The following is a 16,033-nucleotide window of genomic DNA, read 5'->3' on the forward strand; positions in this document are numbered from 1 at the left end:
GTGTTTCCTAGGTTATCTTCCAGAGTTTTCATAGTTTTAGGTTTTATATTTAAGTCTATCATCCTTCGTGAATTTTTATATATATATAGTTTATATATATATATATAAAATTGTCAAGCTGATTCTAAGATTTATATGCTGGTACGAAGAACCTAGCATTTCTATTTTGAAGAGCCAAAAACTCTTTTAAAGAAGAACAAAGTTGGTGGATTTATACTACCTGGTTTCAAGACGTGCTGTAAAACTACTGAAATCAAAAACAGTGATACTGGGGTAAAGACTGTCAGGTTACAGAACAGCTACGAGAATAGACCCATTAATGTGGCTGGTTGATTTTTGACAAAGGGCCCAACATAATAGAATGCCAAAAAGGTTAGTCTTCTCAATAAATGATGTAACAACTGGATATTTGTATAAAAAAATTAACCTTAACACCACACAGAAAATTTAATTCAGAGTTTATCCCAGGATAAGACATTAAAACTGGGAAATTTCCAAGAGAAAATGGGGAAAATATTCATGATCTTGGACGAGGCAAGGATATTTTTCTTCTTTCAAGACAGGATCTCCTTATCACCTGGACTGAAGTGCAGTGGGTGATCTTGGCTCATTGCAACCTCTGCCTCCCTAGTTCAAGCGGCTCTCCCAACTCAGCCTCCTGAGTAGCTGGGACCACAGGTGCATGCCACCACGCCTGGGTAATTTTTGAATTTTTAGTAGAGACGAGGTTTTACCATGTTGGCCAGGCTGGTCTCGAACTCCCTGATCTCAAGTGATGCACCCACCTAGGCCTCTCAAAGTGCTGGGATTACAGGCATAAACCACTGCACCCGGCCAGGATTTCTTAATAAATCGAAAACCATTGCAATTAAAAGCTTCTCCTTTTGAGAACACCATTAAGAAAATGACAAGGCAGCCAGGGGCACTGGCTCACACCTATAATCCCAACACTTTGGGAGGCCTAGGCAAGAGAATTGCTTGAGGCCAGGAGTTTGAGACCAGCCTGGCCAACATAGCAAAAAAAAATTTTTTTTGATTAGTTGAGCGTGGTGGTGCATGCCTCTAGTCCCAGCTTCTTAAGAGGATGAGAAGATTACTTGAGCCCAGGAGTTAGAGGTTGTGGTAATAATTATCACCAGTGCACTCCCTCCAGGGCAACAGAGCAAGACTTTGACTCTTTAAAAAAAAAAAAAAAGCTACAACTGAGAGAACACATTTGCAAAACATAACAGAACAATACTTATATCCAGAATATATGAAAAATGTACATAACTCAGTAAGAAATAGAAAAAAAGTAGCAATAAAAATCACATACTTAAAAGAATATGTGTGGTTGGGTGCGGTAGCTCACGCCTGTGATCCCAGCACTTTCAGAGGCTGAGGCGGGCAGATCACCTGACGTCAGGAGACCAGCCCAGCCCAACCAACATGGTGAAACCCTATCTCTACTAAAAGTACAAAAATTAGCCAGGCATGGTGGCAGTCACCTGTAGTCCCAGCTACTCAGGAGGCCGAGGCAGGAGAATTGCTTGAACCCAGGCAGCAGAGGTTGCAGTGAGCCAAGATTGCACCATTGCACTCTAGCCTGGGCGACGAGCAAAACTCCGTGTCAAAAAAAAAAAAAAATTTTAAAAGAGTATATGTGAATGGTCATTAAGCCCTTGAGAAGATGCAGAACATCGTTGGCCATTCAGGAAATTCAGAAAGAACCACAGGGAGATCCCACCCATAAGTATTAGATTGACTAAATTTAAAAGACTGAAAATAAATGTTGACAGATTTGGAGCAACTAGAAATGGGAGGAGTGTAAAATGGTACAACTACTTTGAAAAATAGTTCGGCGGCCGGACGCAGTGGCTCACGCCTGTAGTCTCAGCACTTTGGGAGGCCTAGACAGGCAGATCAGTTTAGGTCAGGAGTTCAAGACCAGCCTGGCCAACATGGTGCACTCCGTCTCTACTAAAAATACAAAAAAATTAGCTGGCGTGGTGGCGCATACCTATAATCCCAACTACTCGGGAGGCTGAGGCAGGAGAATAGCTTGAAACCAGGGAGACAGAGGTTGCAGTTAGCCGAGATTACGCCACTACACTCCAGCAGCCTGGGCAACAGAGCAAGACTCCGTCCAAAAATAAATAAAAGAATTGTTACGGCTATTCTTGTTTCATTGTGCTTTCTTGTTAATTATAGTATCTTAAGTTCTAGAGGGAGAGAGGATTACATTCTGTTGATATTTTGACTGAAAGTGCTTTGAATTTGAAGATTAATTCGGGGATAATTTACATGAATAGGGTGTATTACTCCATTTATTTGATCTTCTATAGTATCTTTCAGTAATAGAGATACTTATTGCTTCCATAGGTCTTACATACCTTTTGTTTAGATTTCATCTCAAATGCCTTATGTTTTTTGTTGTGATCATAAGTGATATATTTTTAAATTACGTTTTAAGTAGGGTGCTAGTGTATAATAATATAATTTATTTTTATATGTAGACCTTAAATCTAGCAACATTGCTGAATTATTAATTCTGTAATTTGTCCATAGATTTTATTGGGTTTTCTATGCACACAATTAATGTTGTGAAGGGTAATAGTTTTGTTTCTCTCTTTCCATCCTTTTCACTTTTTATTCTCCTAATTTGCTTTGCTATGCTAGCTGGAACTTCCTATAAGATGAAGTTGAATTTACCATAGAGTTTTTTTTTTTTTCTTTTTTATGTATCTGCCAGGTTGTAATACCATAGAGTTTTGGTAAATAACTTTTACCAGATTAGGGAAGTTCCCTTCTCGTCCTGGTACAATAAGAGTATTTACTTCAGTACTGAATTTTATCAAATGCTTGCTTTTTGGGGACTGCCATCTATGGAAATGATTATATGCTTATTTCCTGTAACATGTTAATGTAGTATATTTTATTGATAGATGTTTTAAATGTTAAATGTAAACATTTTTCAGTAATAATTAGCTAATTTGTGAAAGGGAAAGAATAAAATACATATATATGTAGGTTTATTAAATATTAATAATTCATCCGAGAGACAGAAAAGCAAATATTTGATCATTAAAATTTATTCCTAATTCAAAACTATATTTGCTGATTTCAACCCATTCTTTATGAGTTTTTTATTACTAAATTTAATTTTTACCTCAAATGCCCACCTTCCTGTAGAGAAGATGGTCAATAGTAAAATGATTCAGAGTGTAGTGGAATAAACAGGGAAGATAGTAGAAGAGGGTTAAACAGGAGAAATAATTCTAGCATGTTTGTTTAGTAGTTACAAGTAATTACAGCTTTATGGTATCTGAAATATTAGTTGTGAATGCTGGTGTTTTATAGCAATCCAATGAATGAATTTTACCTGTAGGATTAAAAGAAAGGCAAATTAAGCATGTTATTCACTATATATTTATTTTTCTTTATTTACTTTTTAAAAATTAACCCAGATCAATATGTGCCAAGAACTTAAACATTATAAACATATAACTTATATTTGGTATGTGTCCTGTCAGCCTTCCTTTTTGTGCACTATAATATTCTAACATTTTTCAGTAGAAGAATATAATGTATATATATTTAAAACTATTATGGATTTGAATAAGATACCCAGAATACTGTTACAATCTTAACAGTCTCTCTCTTTTTTTTTTTTAATTAGTTAGAAACGGGAAATGTTTCTAAAGTTTATTTGGATGGAAGTTTAGCAGTGAGTATTGATTTCTCTTATCTTTTTCACAGAAGTACTCATGGGCCGGGTGCGGTGGCTCACGCCTGTAATCCCAGCACTTTGGGAGGCCGAGGCGGGTGGATCATTTGAGGCTAGGAGTTTGAGACAAGCCTGGCCAACATGGTGAAACCCCGTCTCCACTAAAAATACAAAAATTAACTGGGTGTGGTGGCATGCACCTGTAATTCCAGCTCTTGGGAAGCTGAGGCACAAGAATTGCCTGAACCTGGGAGGCAGAGGTTGCAGTAAGCCGAGATCACGCCACCACACTCCAGCCTGGATGACAGAGGGAGACTCTGTCTCAAAAATAGATGAATAAATAAATAAAAATGAAAAATAAGTACTCATGGATGTATACCAAAAAAATAAATACACACACATACGTACACAAACACACACACACACACACATACACAGGAACATTCACTGGAATATTGTTTGTAATAGTAAAAAATAACCCATAACTCTCCCTTAGGGGATATGAAGTACATCCATACAATGGGATATCTTGCAGCTATGAGAGAGAATGGTATAGTTTCATATTAGTACATACAAGGCACAGTATAGTGTTTCTAATGTTTTACCATTTGTGTTATTTTTTATTAAGAGGGAAAGGGAGTACCTATTTACTTAATTATCATGCACCCATACTGTAATATAGTGTGCAGCAATTAAAAGAGTGTACTAACATGAAAAGATCTCTAAGATGTATTGTTAATTTTTAAAATAATGATAAAATGAGTCATAGAATGTTTATCATCTGATTTCATCTAAAAAGTTATTCCTACATTTTTATCTTTGTAAATTAGTATTAATTTTTATTTTTTAATCACCTTTCTGACAAATCTAAGTGCATATTAAAAGGAGAGGTTGTGTACATACCTAAGTACTAACAATGGTTACTTATTAGAGATATTTGGAGGTGGGAGGTTCAGACTGGAGAGGATCTTTACTTTGTGTATCTCTGTATTGTTTGAGTTTTTATGATGAACCTTTATTCATGTATTGTGTAATAAAGAAGTAAAAAACAGTATGCACTCAGTACCAAAAAGTGAAGTTATAAAGATAAAAGTGTTTTTTCATAGTAAAAAATGTATTTAAAAAAAAATTTTTTTTTGAGATGAAACGTCTTGCTCTGTCACCCAGGCTGGAGTGCAGTGGCACAATCTCAGCTCACTGCAACCGTTGCCTCATGGGTTCAAGTGATTTTCTGGCCTTAGCCTCCTGAGTAGCTGGGATTACAGGCGTCTGCCACCACACCCAGCTAATTTTTGTATTTTTTAGTAGAGATGGGGTTTCACCATGTTGGCCAGGCTGATCTTGAACTCCTAATTTCAAATGATCCGTGCACCTTGGACTCCCAAAGTGCTGGGATTACAGGCGTGAGCCACTGTACCCAGACAAGATAACTTTTTTTTTTTTTTGAGACAGAGCCTCACTCTGTCACCCAGACTAGAGTGCAGTGGCATGATCTCCGCTCACTGCAACCTTGGCCTCCCAGGTTCAAGCCATTCTCAAGCCTCGGTCTCCTGAGTAGCTGGGATTACAGGCGCACGCCACCACACCCGGCTAATTTTTTTGTAATTTCAGTAGAGATGGGGTTTCACCATGTTGCTTAGGCTGGTTTTGAACTCCTGAGCTCAGGCAGTCCGTCTCTTTCGGCCTCCCAAAGTGCTGGGATTATAGGTGTGAGCCACCATGCCCGGCCAAAAATATTTTAAAGAAAATAAAATACCCACAGTAGCCTCACCACCCACATTTATCCAGAGATAACTACTGTTAAAGCTTTGAAAATATCTTCCCAGAGGTAAGGGACATTTTATGGAGGACATTTAATGTTAAACCAAGGAAAGCAAGAGAAGGATCCCCACATAACAAGTTTACACTCCTGACCTCATGATCTGCCCGCCTCGGCCTCCCAAAATTCTGGGATTACAGGCATGAGCCACCAACCTGGCCAACATGGTAAAACCTCGTCTCTACTAAAAATGCAAAAATTAGCTGGACATGGTGGTGGGTGCCTGTAATCCCAGCTACTCTACTCGGGAGGCTGAGGCAGGAGAATTGCTTGAACCTGGGAGGGGGAGATTGCAGTGAGCCAAGATCGCGCCATTGCACTCCAGCCTGGGCCACAGAGTGAGACTCTGTCTCAAAAAAAAAAAAATTTTATATATATAAAATATTTTATGTATATATATATGTGTGTGTGTGTATATATATGTATATGTATATTATTATCTGTAGCTTAGATTAGCACCAACGACTAATACCACTGTTTTTTCAAATCATTACAAGACAGGGAAAACTCTCATTAGAATAGACAGTCTAGGGTGGCATAGAAAGCCTTGTTTAAGAAATAATACTGGCCAAGTGTGGTGGCTAACACCTGTAATCCTACCACTTTGGGAGGCTGAGGTAGGAGGATTACTTGAGCTCAGGAGATGGAAACCAGCCTGAACAATATAGTGAGACCTTGCTTCTATTTAAAAAGAAATAATACCTAACCATCTCACCAGCCTTCTTTGTCTCTTACAAGCCTTGTCTCACCCAGAACACTTCTCTATAGACAATGGAATGAATCAGTTACTTTGATGAAAGTGATAGGTAATAAAAACTGTAGTATCTGGCCATTCTGTATTTGTGCCTCAGAGGTCAAATTAAAACTGCTTAATTTTGGAAATTTGTGTGTACATAAGTGTGCATAAGGGATCATTTTAAATAGATAGTTATCATGGAGCCTAAGATGAAATTTCTGAATTTTTTAGGGAAACATTAATTTGTATTATTTGTGTTTTTCTTCTTAGTTTCTGCCACTGCCTTCTACAAAGCACAACCTGTAATTCAGTTCATGTGTGAAGTTCTTGATATTCATAATATTGATGAGCAACCAAGACCTCTGACTGATTCTCATCGGGTAAAATTCACCAAAGAGATAAAAGGTGAATTAATTAGCATTTAGCACAACTTAACTATAAAATGCATGGATATAACAACCTTTTATTAAAATGTTTTTTTGTATAATTAAAATCTATTTATGTAACATAACCAGTAAAACTATACATCAATTATAAAATAAAATATTACATTAAATTCATTACTATAACATCTTAGGTGGTATTTGAAAGAAATGCCAAGTAATGGAGTTAGTATCACTGCCAGCTAATTTTTTGTTAATACTTTCCCTTACTAGCTGAAGGGATAAGAATGTCTCGTGGGAAAATGCTTTAGTAATACTGTTAAAAGTAGGAAGCTGACTCCAAAAATATTTGTTATTTTAGAACTAGAATCATTCTTTGAACATATTCTAATATAATTACTTCCTTATTTTTCTGAAATGATATTTATTTCAGTCCTTTGAAAATGTATTAATGTGGGGCTAGCCTGTTTCATGTGTTATTCTAGAATTATAGTTATTTAATATAAGTTATAGAGTTGACTGTTGATCTTATCTGTTATGCTTAGTAGCTAAAATTTGTAGAGTGCTGTTGCATCATATGTACATTTAATTCAGATAAATTCATCTCTACATGGCTGCCCAAAAATAAAAACAAAAAATAATTTTAATAGTGTACTGAAATCTATATTTTATATGTATTTAGTCTGATACTCTCTAATCAGAATGAGTAGGATAAATTGTATTTATATTGTTAGATCTTAAATAGCCAGAAATAATAATGTTGTTTTTATTTTAAGATTTTACCTATTTATTGCAGATAATTTTCAGCTTGTGGTTTGAATGAAGCATTTAAGTTTGTTCACTGAACATCTTTCAGTTCCCCTAGATCAATTGGAGTAGTTTAACACATTCTGCTTGCACCAGTAATCATTCATTCTTTGCCATTCAGTAACCAAGAGAGAGATAGTCATTGTAATAAAACATTAAAAGGAAGATCCACCCTGCTTCAAAAATAAACATCCATTTATCTCAAGTTATTTAAATGCCAAAATAAGAAACTGTTTATGTAACTGTTTTGCAACCATACCATTGTCCTTTCATAATTTGTATTAACTGCACAGCTGGCATTGTCAGGAGGTTAGTGCATTACCTACCATTAATATGTGATCATCTAAATGCCATGGTTTCCAGTGGAGTTGCTGCTTAGTTACCACCTCTGATATCATGAAGTCACTTACATTATTTTGCGGTAACTATGCAATCAACTCATATCACCACTCTATCACAGAAAATACAAGATGTACAGAACAAGGATTCAACTGCTGCCCGAAGAGCATGGACTCGATCTTAACTTCAACTGCTCAGGGGCCCAAAGAAATGACTGAAAAAATGACTAGAAAGCATAATAAAGTTGATGTTATAGTGAAGGTAAAGCCAAGTTTATAGGTTAAATATTTATTAAAGCCAAAAGTGTTTTTTTGGTTGGATGGAGGGTTTGGGGAGGGACCTGGGCAGAGAATTATCTAGTCCACTTTTTAAAAATTTCAGCTTTTTGCTAGCCCCTAGATTTTTGGTCTAATTCTTAGGTACCTATGATCCTAGTTTGGGGATGGAAAAATCTGGGTTGGATCCAGTTGACAAACTGATTATTTTTTCTTCGTTCCAAGTAAAATAGTGCTTTTTTAAAAAAAAATTTTAAAAAGGCTCTTTAAAGTATATCATGTATTCCTACTACAGTAACCCAAGAGAATAAGAGTTTTATGTTCTGTCCTGTATCTATGGGTTTTTTAGCTGGTATGAAGAATTTGATGCTAGCTGTTAAATATTGACGCAAAGTATACAATAAAGAATTGATTTTCTTAGTATATTCATCTTATTCCAGTTGAACTTGTACCAAAATATTTAATAATAACTTTGAAGTGGTTTCTTTATCCAGTAACTCATGATAGTTAAACAGCAGAAATATTGGGGAAAATGTATGGTAAAAGTACCATATATATATATATTAGTGCCATCTTATTTTTAGTAAAAGTTTACTTTATAGGCTCGGAGAACCTTATTAATTTTTTTTTTAATTTGAAGAGTTGAAAATAAATTGCTAAGTGGTGCAAATAACAGAAATTTGTTTTAGACTTTTCTATTGTGTTCTCCCCTGAACATAGTATTTTTACATCTTGTTTACTTCATATTATTAGTATTTCCTTCTTTTTTTTTTTTTTTTTTTGAGACGGAGTCTTGCTCTGTGGCCCAGGCTGGAGTGCAGTGGCCGAATCTCAGCTCACTGCAAGCTCCGCCTCCCGAGTTTACGCCATTCTCCTGCCTCAGCCTCCCGAGTAGCTGGGACTACAGGCGCCCGCCACCTCGCCCAGCTAGTTTTTTGTATTTTTTAGTAAAGACGGGGTTTCACCGTGTTAGCCAGGATGGTCTCGATCTCCTGACCTCGTGATCCGCCCGTCTTGGCCTCCCAAAGTGCTGGAATTACAGGCTTGAGCCACCGCGCCCGGCCAGTATTTCCTTCTTTTAAGATCCTCCTTTGATAGTATTTTATTTTCTAGTCTCCTTTATAATATAAAGACACAGTAATTCTCTAGTTGATCTGACATTTTTGTCTTATAAAGGTAGTTTTAATGAAAAACTACTACTCACTGATTCAAGGAGGAGCACTTCTGAAGAAAAACAAACCCATACCAATCTGGTACAGGGATGGATACCATGTCCATTTAACGTCTTAATTTGTTCTGATCTATCAGAAGAAAATATCATTTATATGATTGATCTTTGTGTTTGGTACTAATTTTCTTACCTAATTGCAGGTAGCAGTTAGGTAAGAAAATACATTTTACCACAGCAGGCATTCTCAACCTCAGCAGCATTGACATTTTGGGCTGGATAATTCTTTGTTGGGATTGGGGGTAGGGCTGTTCTGTGCATTACAGGATATTTCATACTATCCCTGGCCTCTACTCAATAGAAAGTAGTAACATCCCCAGTCATGCCAATCAAAAATATCTCCAGACATTGCCAAATGTCCCCTGGGGGACAGATTGGCCTCTGGCTAAGAACCACTGCAGTATAGGAATCACAAATATAAAAGAGAAATATGACAAAGAATAATAACCATAAATATTATCAGGGAACTAAAAGTTGTTCTCCATCTACGCCATTTTGTACTTTATCCTTTGGAGTCTAGGCCAAACTTTAGAAAGGAGATGCTTATCTGTGACCTCTGTGTACCTGTTAACTCTTCTTTAGGCCAAGACTGCCCTGACTACATGTAGACACTTAAATTTAAATTAATTAAAATTAAGGCCAGGTGTGGTGGCTCACGTCTGTAATCTCAACACTTTGGGAGGCCGAGGTGGGTGGATCAACTGAGGTCAGGAGTTTGAGACCAGCCTGACCAACATGGTGAAACCCCATCTCTGCTAAAAATACAAAAATTAACTGGGCGTAATGGCGGGTGCCTGTAATCCCAGCTAATCGGGCGGCTGAGGCAGGAGAATCGCTTGAACCCTGGAGACAGAGGTTGCAGTGAGCCAAGATCGCGTCATTGCACTCTGACCTGGGCAACAAGAGCAAAAAAAAAAAAAAAAAAAAAAAAAAATCTATATGTAAAGAAATAAAATTAGATTTTCAGTTTCTTAGGTACACCAGCTACATTTCCTATGCTTAGTAACATGTTATTAGTGATTACCATATTAGCATAGATGTAGAACATTCCATCATCTCAAGAAAATTCTCTTTGACAGCACTGCTTCAGAAAATTCATCTCGAAGAACTTCAGTCAATGGCTTAAAGCCCATTTCTTCACATGCTAGAGCAGGCCTGGGATCCTTGAACTCCTAGAGTCCACAGATGGACTGCAGGGATCCAATAACTCCTAAAATCACGTGCTAAATAATGTATATGTGCATTTTGCTGAGAGTTTATTGCTTACGTCAGATTCTCAAAGGGGTCTTGACTCCGTAAGAGGATAGGGATCGCCTACTTTAGGAATTATTTTGGTTGCATTTGATTTTTAATAGTATTGGAAAAGAGCTGTGTCACTATATTATACTTCTATAAAATTGTCACTTCTGTTAAAAATGCCTGGTATTTTTTTCTCCTGCTTTATAAATCTTTAAAGGGCTTCTTTCTTGAGCTTTATGAAATTCTGATCTTCAATCAGTATGTGATGACTGGGCTAGGTAAATATCACATAATTTGAAATTATGGAATACCTTGAGAATTATTGGAATTCCTCTTTCATTCCACCTTCCCTCTCCCAGCATAAATACCTGAATTTATTGTAAACAGTGTTTTTTATTAATGGAAGATTTTGGCCCTTGATCTATGGGCTTTGCAAATTTTACGATTTTATTTTTTAATGTATAGGCTTGATGGGGTAAGGAAAAATTTTGCCATTAGGTCTGTCATGATTGTGACCATTATTAGCAATGTTATATGTAAAATCTGGTGTTTATATCATATTGCCTGTATCACAGAATTTTTTGTCTGTTCAGAATTGAGTTTTTATAGTATGAACAGGCTTTATAAGTATAAATATTTTACATGTGACAGTTCTGTAACCTCCATTTTTCTTGTTGGGAACAGGTTTGAAGGTTGAAGTGACTCATTGTGGAACAATGAGACGGAAATACCGTGTTTGTAATGTAACAAGGAGGCCTGCCAGTCATCAAACGTAAGAAAAGTTTGTCAGAGCAGCGATGGTGTGAGGCAGCTTGCCCTAGTTAGTGGGGTTGGGAGTTTTTCTGACTCTTACTGGGAAATAATTGTTCATGTGTACTTTTTTTTTTCCTCAGCTTTCCTTTACAGTTGGAAAATGGCCAAACTGTGGAGAGAACAGTAGCGCAGTATTTCAGAGAAAAGTATACTCTTCAGCTGAAGTACCCGCACCTTCCCTGCCTGCAAGTCGGGCAGGAGCAGAAACACACCTACCTGCCGCTAGAAGTAATGCCTTCCCACTGCTAATTCATACCCTGTTCATCATTCTTTTGGGGTCTTTTATGGCCGATAACTTACCTCATACAGAACATTTGTTTTGGAATATGAACTGTTTTTAAGTTTTAATTTATTCTAAATTTTCTGTAATGAAATAACACGAAACAAGTTCATCCATAGTCCTACAAGTCTAGTGTAACCACTGTTAACATTTTGATATACTATACTTCTTTCAGTCTTCCTCTGGTGTACATTTTACTTAATTATAATCATACTGTAGAGCCATCTTGTTTACTACTTTTTTACTTAACATATTGAAAATAAGTGGTTTAATGAAGTAGATTTTAAATTTTTATTTTACATTTAATTGACACTAAGTAAAAGCTAAAAAAAAAAGACATATACATCTAGTACAAAACTTTTTTCCATTTGTAGGTCTGTAATATTGTGGCAGGGCAACGATGTATCAAGAAGCTAACAGACAATCAGACTTCCACTATGATCAAGGCAACAGCAAGATCTGCACCAGATAGACAAGAGGAAATTAGCAGATTGGTGAGTACTTAACCTTAGAAATGAGAATTTAAAACATATTAGGGCAAACTATAATACTAGAGAACCATGTCCTTATCAACCCATACCTTATTACCATTTCACGGACTGTCAGAATTAAAAGGGATCATGGAAGTAATCTAATGTTCTCGATACAAGTCTTGGTGGGCTATATGAGAAGGGTTAGGTCCTTCTCATTGAACACTGAGCTTTTTAAGTAGATCCAGGGAACAGATCCTCTCAGAAGAAATGTTTCAATTTAGTAAACTGGAACCTCCACCTAAAAGAGGTGGGAAATAGGAGGAAAAGTCAATTATGACTAGCAATACTAAAATTCTGTTTTTGGTTTTTTGTTTTTTTTTCCTTCAGAGACAAAGTCTTGCTCTGTCACCCAGGCTGTAGTGCAGTGGTGTGATCTTGGCTCACTGCAAGCTCTGCCGCCCGGGTTCACACCATTCTCCTGCCTCAGCCTCGCCAGCAGCTGGGACAACAGGCGCACGCCCCCACGCCAGGCTAATTTTTTTGTATTTTTAGTAGAGATGGGGTTTTACCGTGTTAGCCAGGATGGTGTTGATCTCCTGACCTCATGATCCGCCCACCTCGGCCTCCCAAGGTGCTGGAATTACAGGCGTGAGCCACCGTGCCCAGCCAATACTAAAATTCTTAACACTCAGTCTAAGATTGCTTAGTCTCCAGTATCAGAGTGGCAGCTATACAGTCTGAATAAAGAAATGGCTGGGCTCAGTGGCTCACATCTGTAATCCCAGCAGTTTGGGAGGCCAAGGCAGGTGGATCACTTGAGGCCAGGAATTTGGGACCAGCCTGGGAAACATGGTGAAATGCCATCTCTACTAAAAACACAAAAATTAGTGGGGCATGGTGGCATGCATCTGTAATCCCAGCTAGTCAGGTGGCTGAGGCACGAGAATCACTTGAACCTGAGAGGCAGAGGCTGCAGTGAGCCGATCACACCACTGCACTCCAGCCTGGACAATGAAGTAGGACTCTGTCTCAAAAAAAAAAAAGAAAAGAAAAGAAAAAGGTCAGGCGCGGTGGCTCAGGGCCTGTAATCCCAGCACTTTGGGAGGCCGAGAGGGGAGCGGATCACCTGAGGTTAGGAGTTCAAGACCAGCCTGACCAACATGGAAAAACCCTGTGTCTACAAAAATACAAAATTAGCCAGACGTGGTGGCGCATGCCTGTAATCCCAGCTACTCAGGAGGCTGAGGCAGGAGAATCGCTTGAACCCGGGAGGTGGAGGTTGCAGTGAGCCGGGATTGCACCACTGCACTCCAGCCTGGGCAACAAGAGCGAAACTCCATCTCAAAAAAGAAAGAGAGAAAGAGAAAGAAAGAAAAAAGAAAAAAAATAGAAGATAGTTTTAACCACGTAAGGTCTCTGTGCTGTCTCATTGTTCTAAATGAAGGGAAGGAAGGCGTTACCAATATCATTTTTTAAAACTCATAGAATAAGACAAAACTCAAGATAAAAGGGCATCTGAATCTTATCTGGCTGTTTTCTCGAATACCATTTTAACTGCCCAAAGAGAAAAAAATCTGGAAATACGAATATTTCCCAAAACAACTTAATAATACTTCCAAAAGCAATTTTAAAGATTATTGAAAATAGGGATGCAAAACTGGCTTTTTAATTTATTTTTTAACCTTAGTAATTTCATCTTTGGCTAAAAACTGGTTCTTCTATTTGGTAAGCCAACTACAGAAAAAAATACCTTTTTTTCCTTATTGACTCTTCTGTAAAGAGTCAAAGAAAGTTATTACATGATATTTAATTAGGAAAATATAGGCTGGTTTTCATCCTGGATTTTTCTCTGATTCTATAAGATTTTAAAAGCTTTCCCAAAATCTTCTGGAAACTAAGACCTCTTACTTTCTCTATAAAAGTCTCAATAACTCACTGTTCTAACTCATTTATTACAGCTCAGCTGTTCAGAAAGTATCATATGGTAGTTTAAAAAAATAAAACCGACTTTGGAGTCTAACAACCCTGGGTTCGAAGTCTAGCTTCTCCATTTACTTACTCTTATCATATTATTATGTTTATTATTATATTTATAGTATCTGGAAAGATACAGGTTATGAAAGAACTGCTTTCATAGCTATAAAATACTTGTGAAAATGTATCATTAAGCATTTAGCACCAAGTACATCATGCAACAAGTCACAGTATGTTAATTGTTATTGTATAGTCCTTGTTATTCACTGTAACCTCATTACAGGATACACTGAAGTACAGAAATGAATGGCAAATAAGCTTGAAAGAGATGCCCCATTGGTACCTAATTTAGAAAATGGGGCTTACATCTATAACCCATCACTTTGGGAGGCCAAGGCAGGACTATCAGTTGAGCCCAGGAGTTCAAGACCAGCCTGGGCAACATAGTGAGACCCCATCCCTAAAAAAAAATTTAATTATCCAGGTGTGTGACATGCACCTATAGTCCCAGCTACTCAGGAGATTGAGGTGGGAGGATCGCTTGGACCCCAGGAGGCTGAAGTTGCAGTGAGCTGTGATTGTGCCACTAGGTGACAGAGCCAGACCCTGTCTCAAAAAAAAAAAAGAAAAGAAAAAATGAGCCAGGCGCGGTGGCTCAAGCCTGTAATCCCAGCACTTTGGGAGGCCGAGACAGGCGGATCACGAGGTCAGGAGATTGAGCCCATCCTGGCTAACACAGTGAAACCCCGTCTCTACAAAAAAAGGTGGCGAGCGTCTGTAGTCCCAGCTACCCGGGAGGCTGAGGCAGGAGAATGGCGTAAACTCGGGAGGCGGAGCTTGCAGTGAGCTGAGATCCAGCCACTGCACTCCAGCCTGGGTGACAGAACGAGACTCCGTCTCAAAAAAAAAAAAGAAAAAAAAATGATTTTTCCTGTTTATTGTGGAGAGATTCTGTGTAGCATGCTTTAAGCATGAATTTCAGTGAGATCCAACACTGAATTACATTAAGTTCCTTCTCTTTGGTTATATGTATGGGAATATATAACAATTATAACCTGTGACTCCTACTGGCTTTCTTATCTGTCTTAAGTGTATTCCATTAAATAAATTGTGTATTATGGCACTGAAAATAGTCAAGTAATTATATATAAATTATAAATCAAATAATTTTAAAAAGCCTTAAGATTTTTAATACTTCCTATCAAACTCTACACAAAATAAATTTTAATAGAATGTATCCAGATCTCCTATAGTCAAAGGTTCTTAACCTCTTTTTAGGTGAGATATTTCTTTCTCCATCCAAAAGCATATTAGGTTCAATCATACAAACTTACCGTTTTCAGCTGGGTAGTACATAGTGGTGCATGCCTAGGTTCCCAGCTATCTAGGAGGCTGAGAGAGGAAGATGGCTTGAGCCCAGGAGTTCGAGGCCAGCCTGAATAATATAGCAAGACTCCATCTCTTTAAAAAAAAAAAAGTTTTATTATCATTTTCATGGATTTTTTGTTTTTCTTTTGAGACGGGTTCTTGCTCTGACCCCCAGGCTGGAGTACTGTGGTGCAATCACAGCCCACTGCAACCTTGAGCTCCCAGGCTCAAGCAATTCTCTCACCTCAGCCTCCCAAATAGCTGGGACCACAGGCACGTGGCACCCCATCTGGCTAATTCTTTTTAATTTTTTGTAGAGATGAGGTCTTACTTTGTTGCCCAGGTTGGTCTTGAGCTCCTGAGATCAAGCAATTCTCCCACCTCAGCCTCCCAAACTGCTGGGATTACAGATGTGAGCCACCAGGCCCAGCCTAATTTTTTAATTTTTTGTAGAGACAGGGTCTCACTATGTTGCCCAGGCTGATTTCAAGCTCCTGGGCTCGAGCAGTCCTCCAACTTGGCCTCCAAAAATGCTGAGATCACAGGCATGGACTACCATGCCAGGCCAAAATATATTATTCAACCTAATGCAT

General features: G+C 37.9%; 1 protein-coding gene across 3 annotated transcripts in view; it reads left to right on the forward strand.

Annotated features, from left to right (window-relative positions):
- AGO3 (argonaute RISC catalytic component 3) overlaps nt 1-16,033 on the forward strand; it is a 138,200-nt gene that overhangs the window by 70,768 nt on the left and 51,399 nt on the right. For 2 of the 3 annotated variants that reach the window (XM_011988989.1, XM_011988990.1), the window contains 4 exons: nt 6,532-6,666; nt 11,217-11,304; nt 11,426-11,573; nt 12,000-12,119. In XM_011988989.1, coding sequence (XP_011844379.1) covers nt 6,532-6,666; nt 11,217-11,304; nt 11,426-11,573; nt 12,000-12,119 — 491 coding nt within the window. Of the gene's footprint in view, nt 1-5,284; nt 5,535-6,531; nt 6,667-11,216; nt 11,305-11,425; nt 11,574-11,999; nt 12,120-16,033 lie in introns of those variants that run through there. The other variant, XM_011988992.1, reaches the window with a different exon arrangement.

This window comes from Mandrillus leucophaeus, unplaced genomic scaffold (assembly GCF_000951045.1).
Source record: "Mandrillus leucophaeus isolate KB7577 unplaced genomic scaffold, Mleu.le_1.0 Scaffold343, whole genome shotgun sequence".
In the NCBI taxonomy this organism is placed as follows: Eukaryota; Metazoa; Chordata; class Mammalia; order Primates; family Cercopithecidae; genus Mandrillus; species Mandrillus leucophaeus.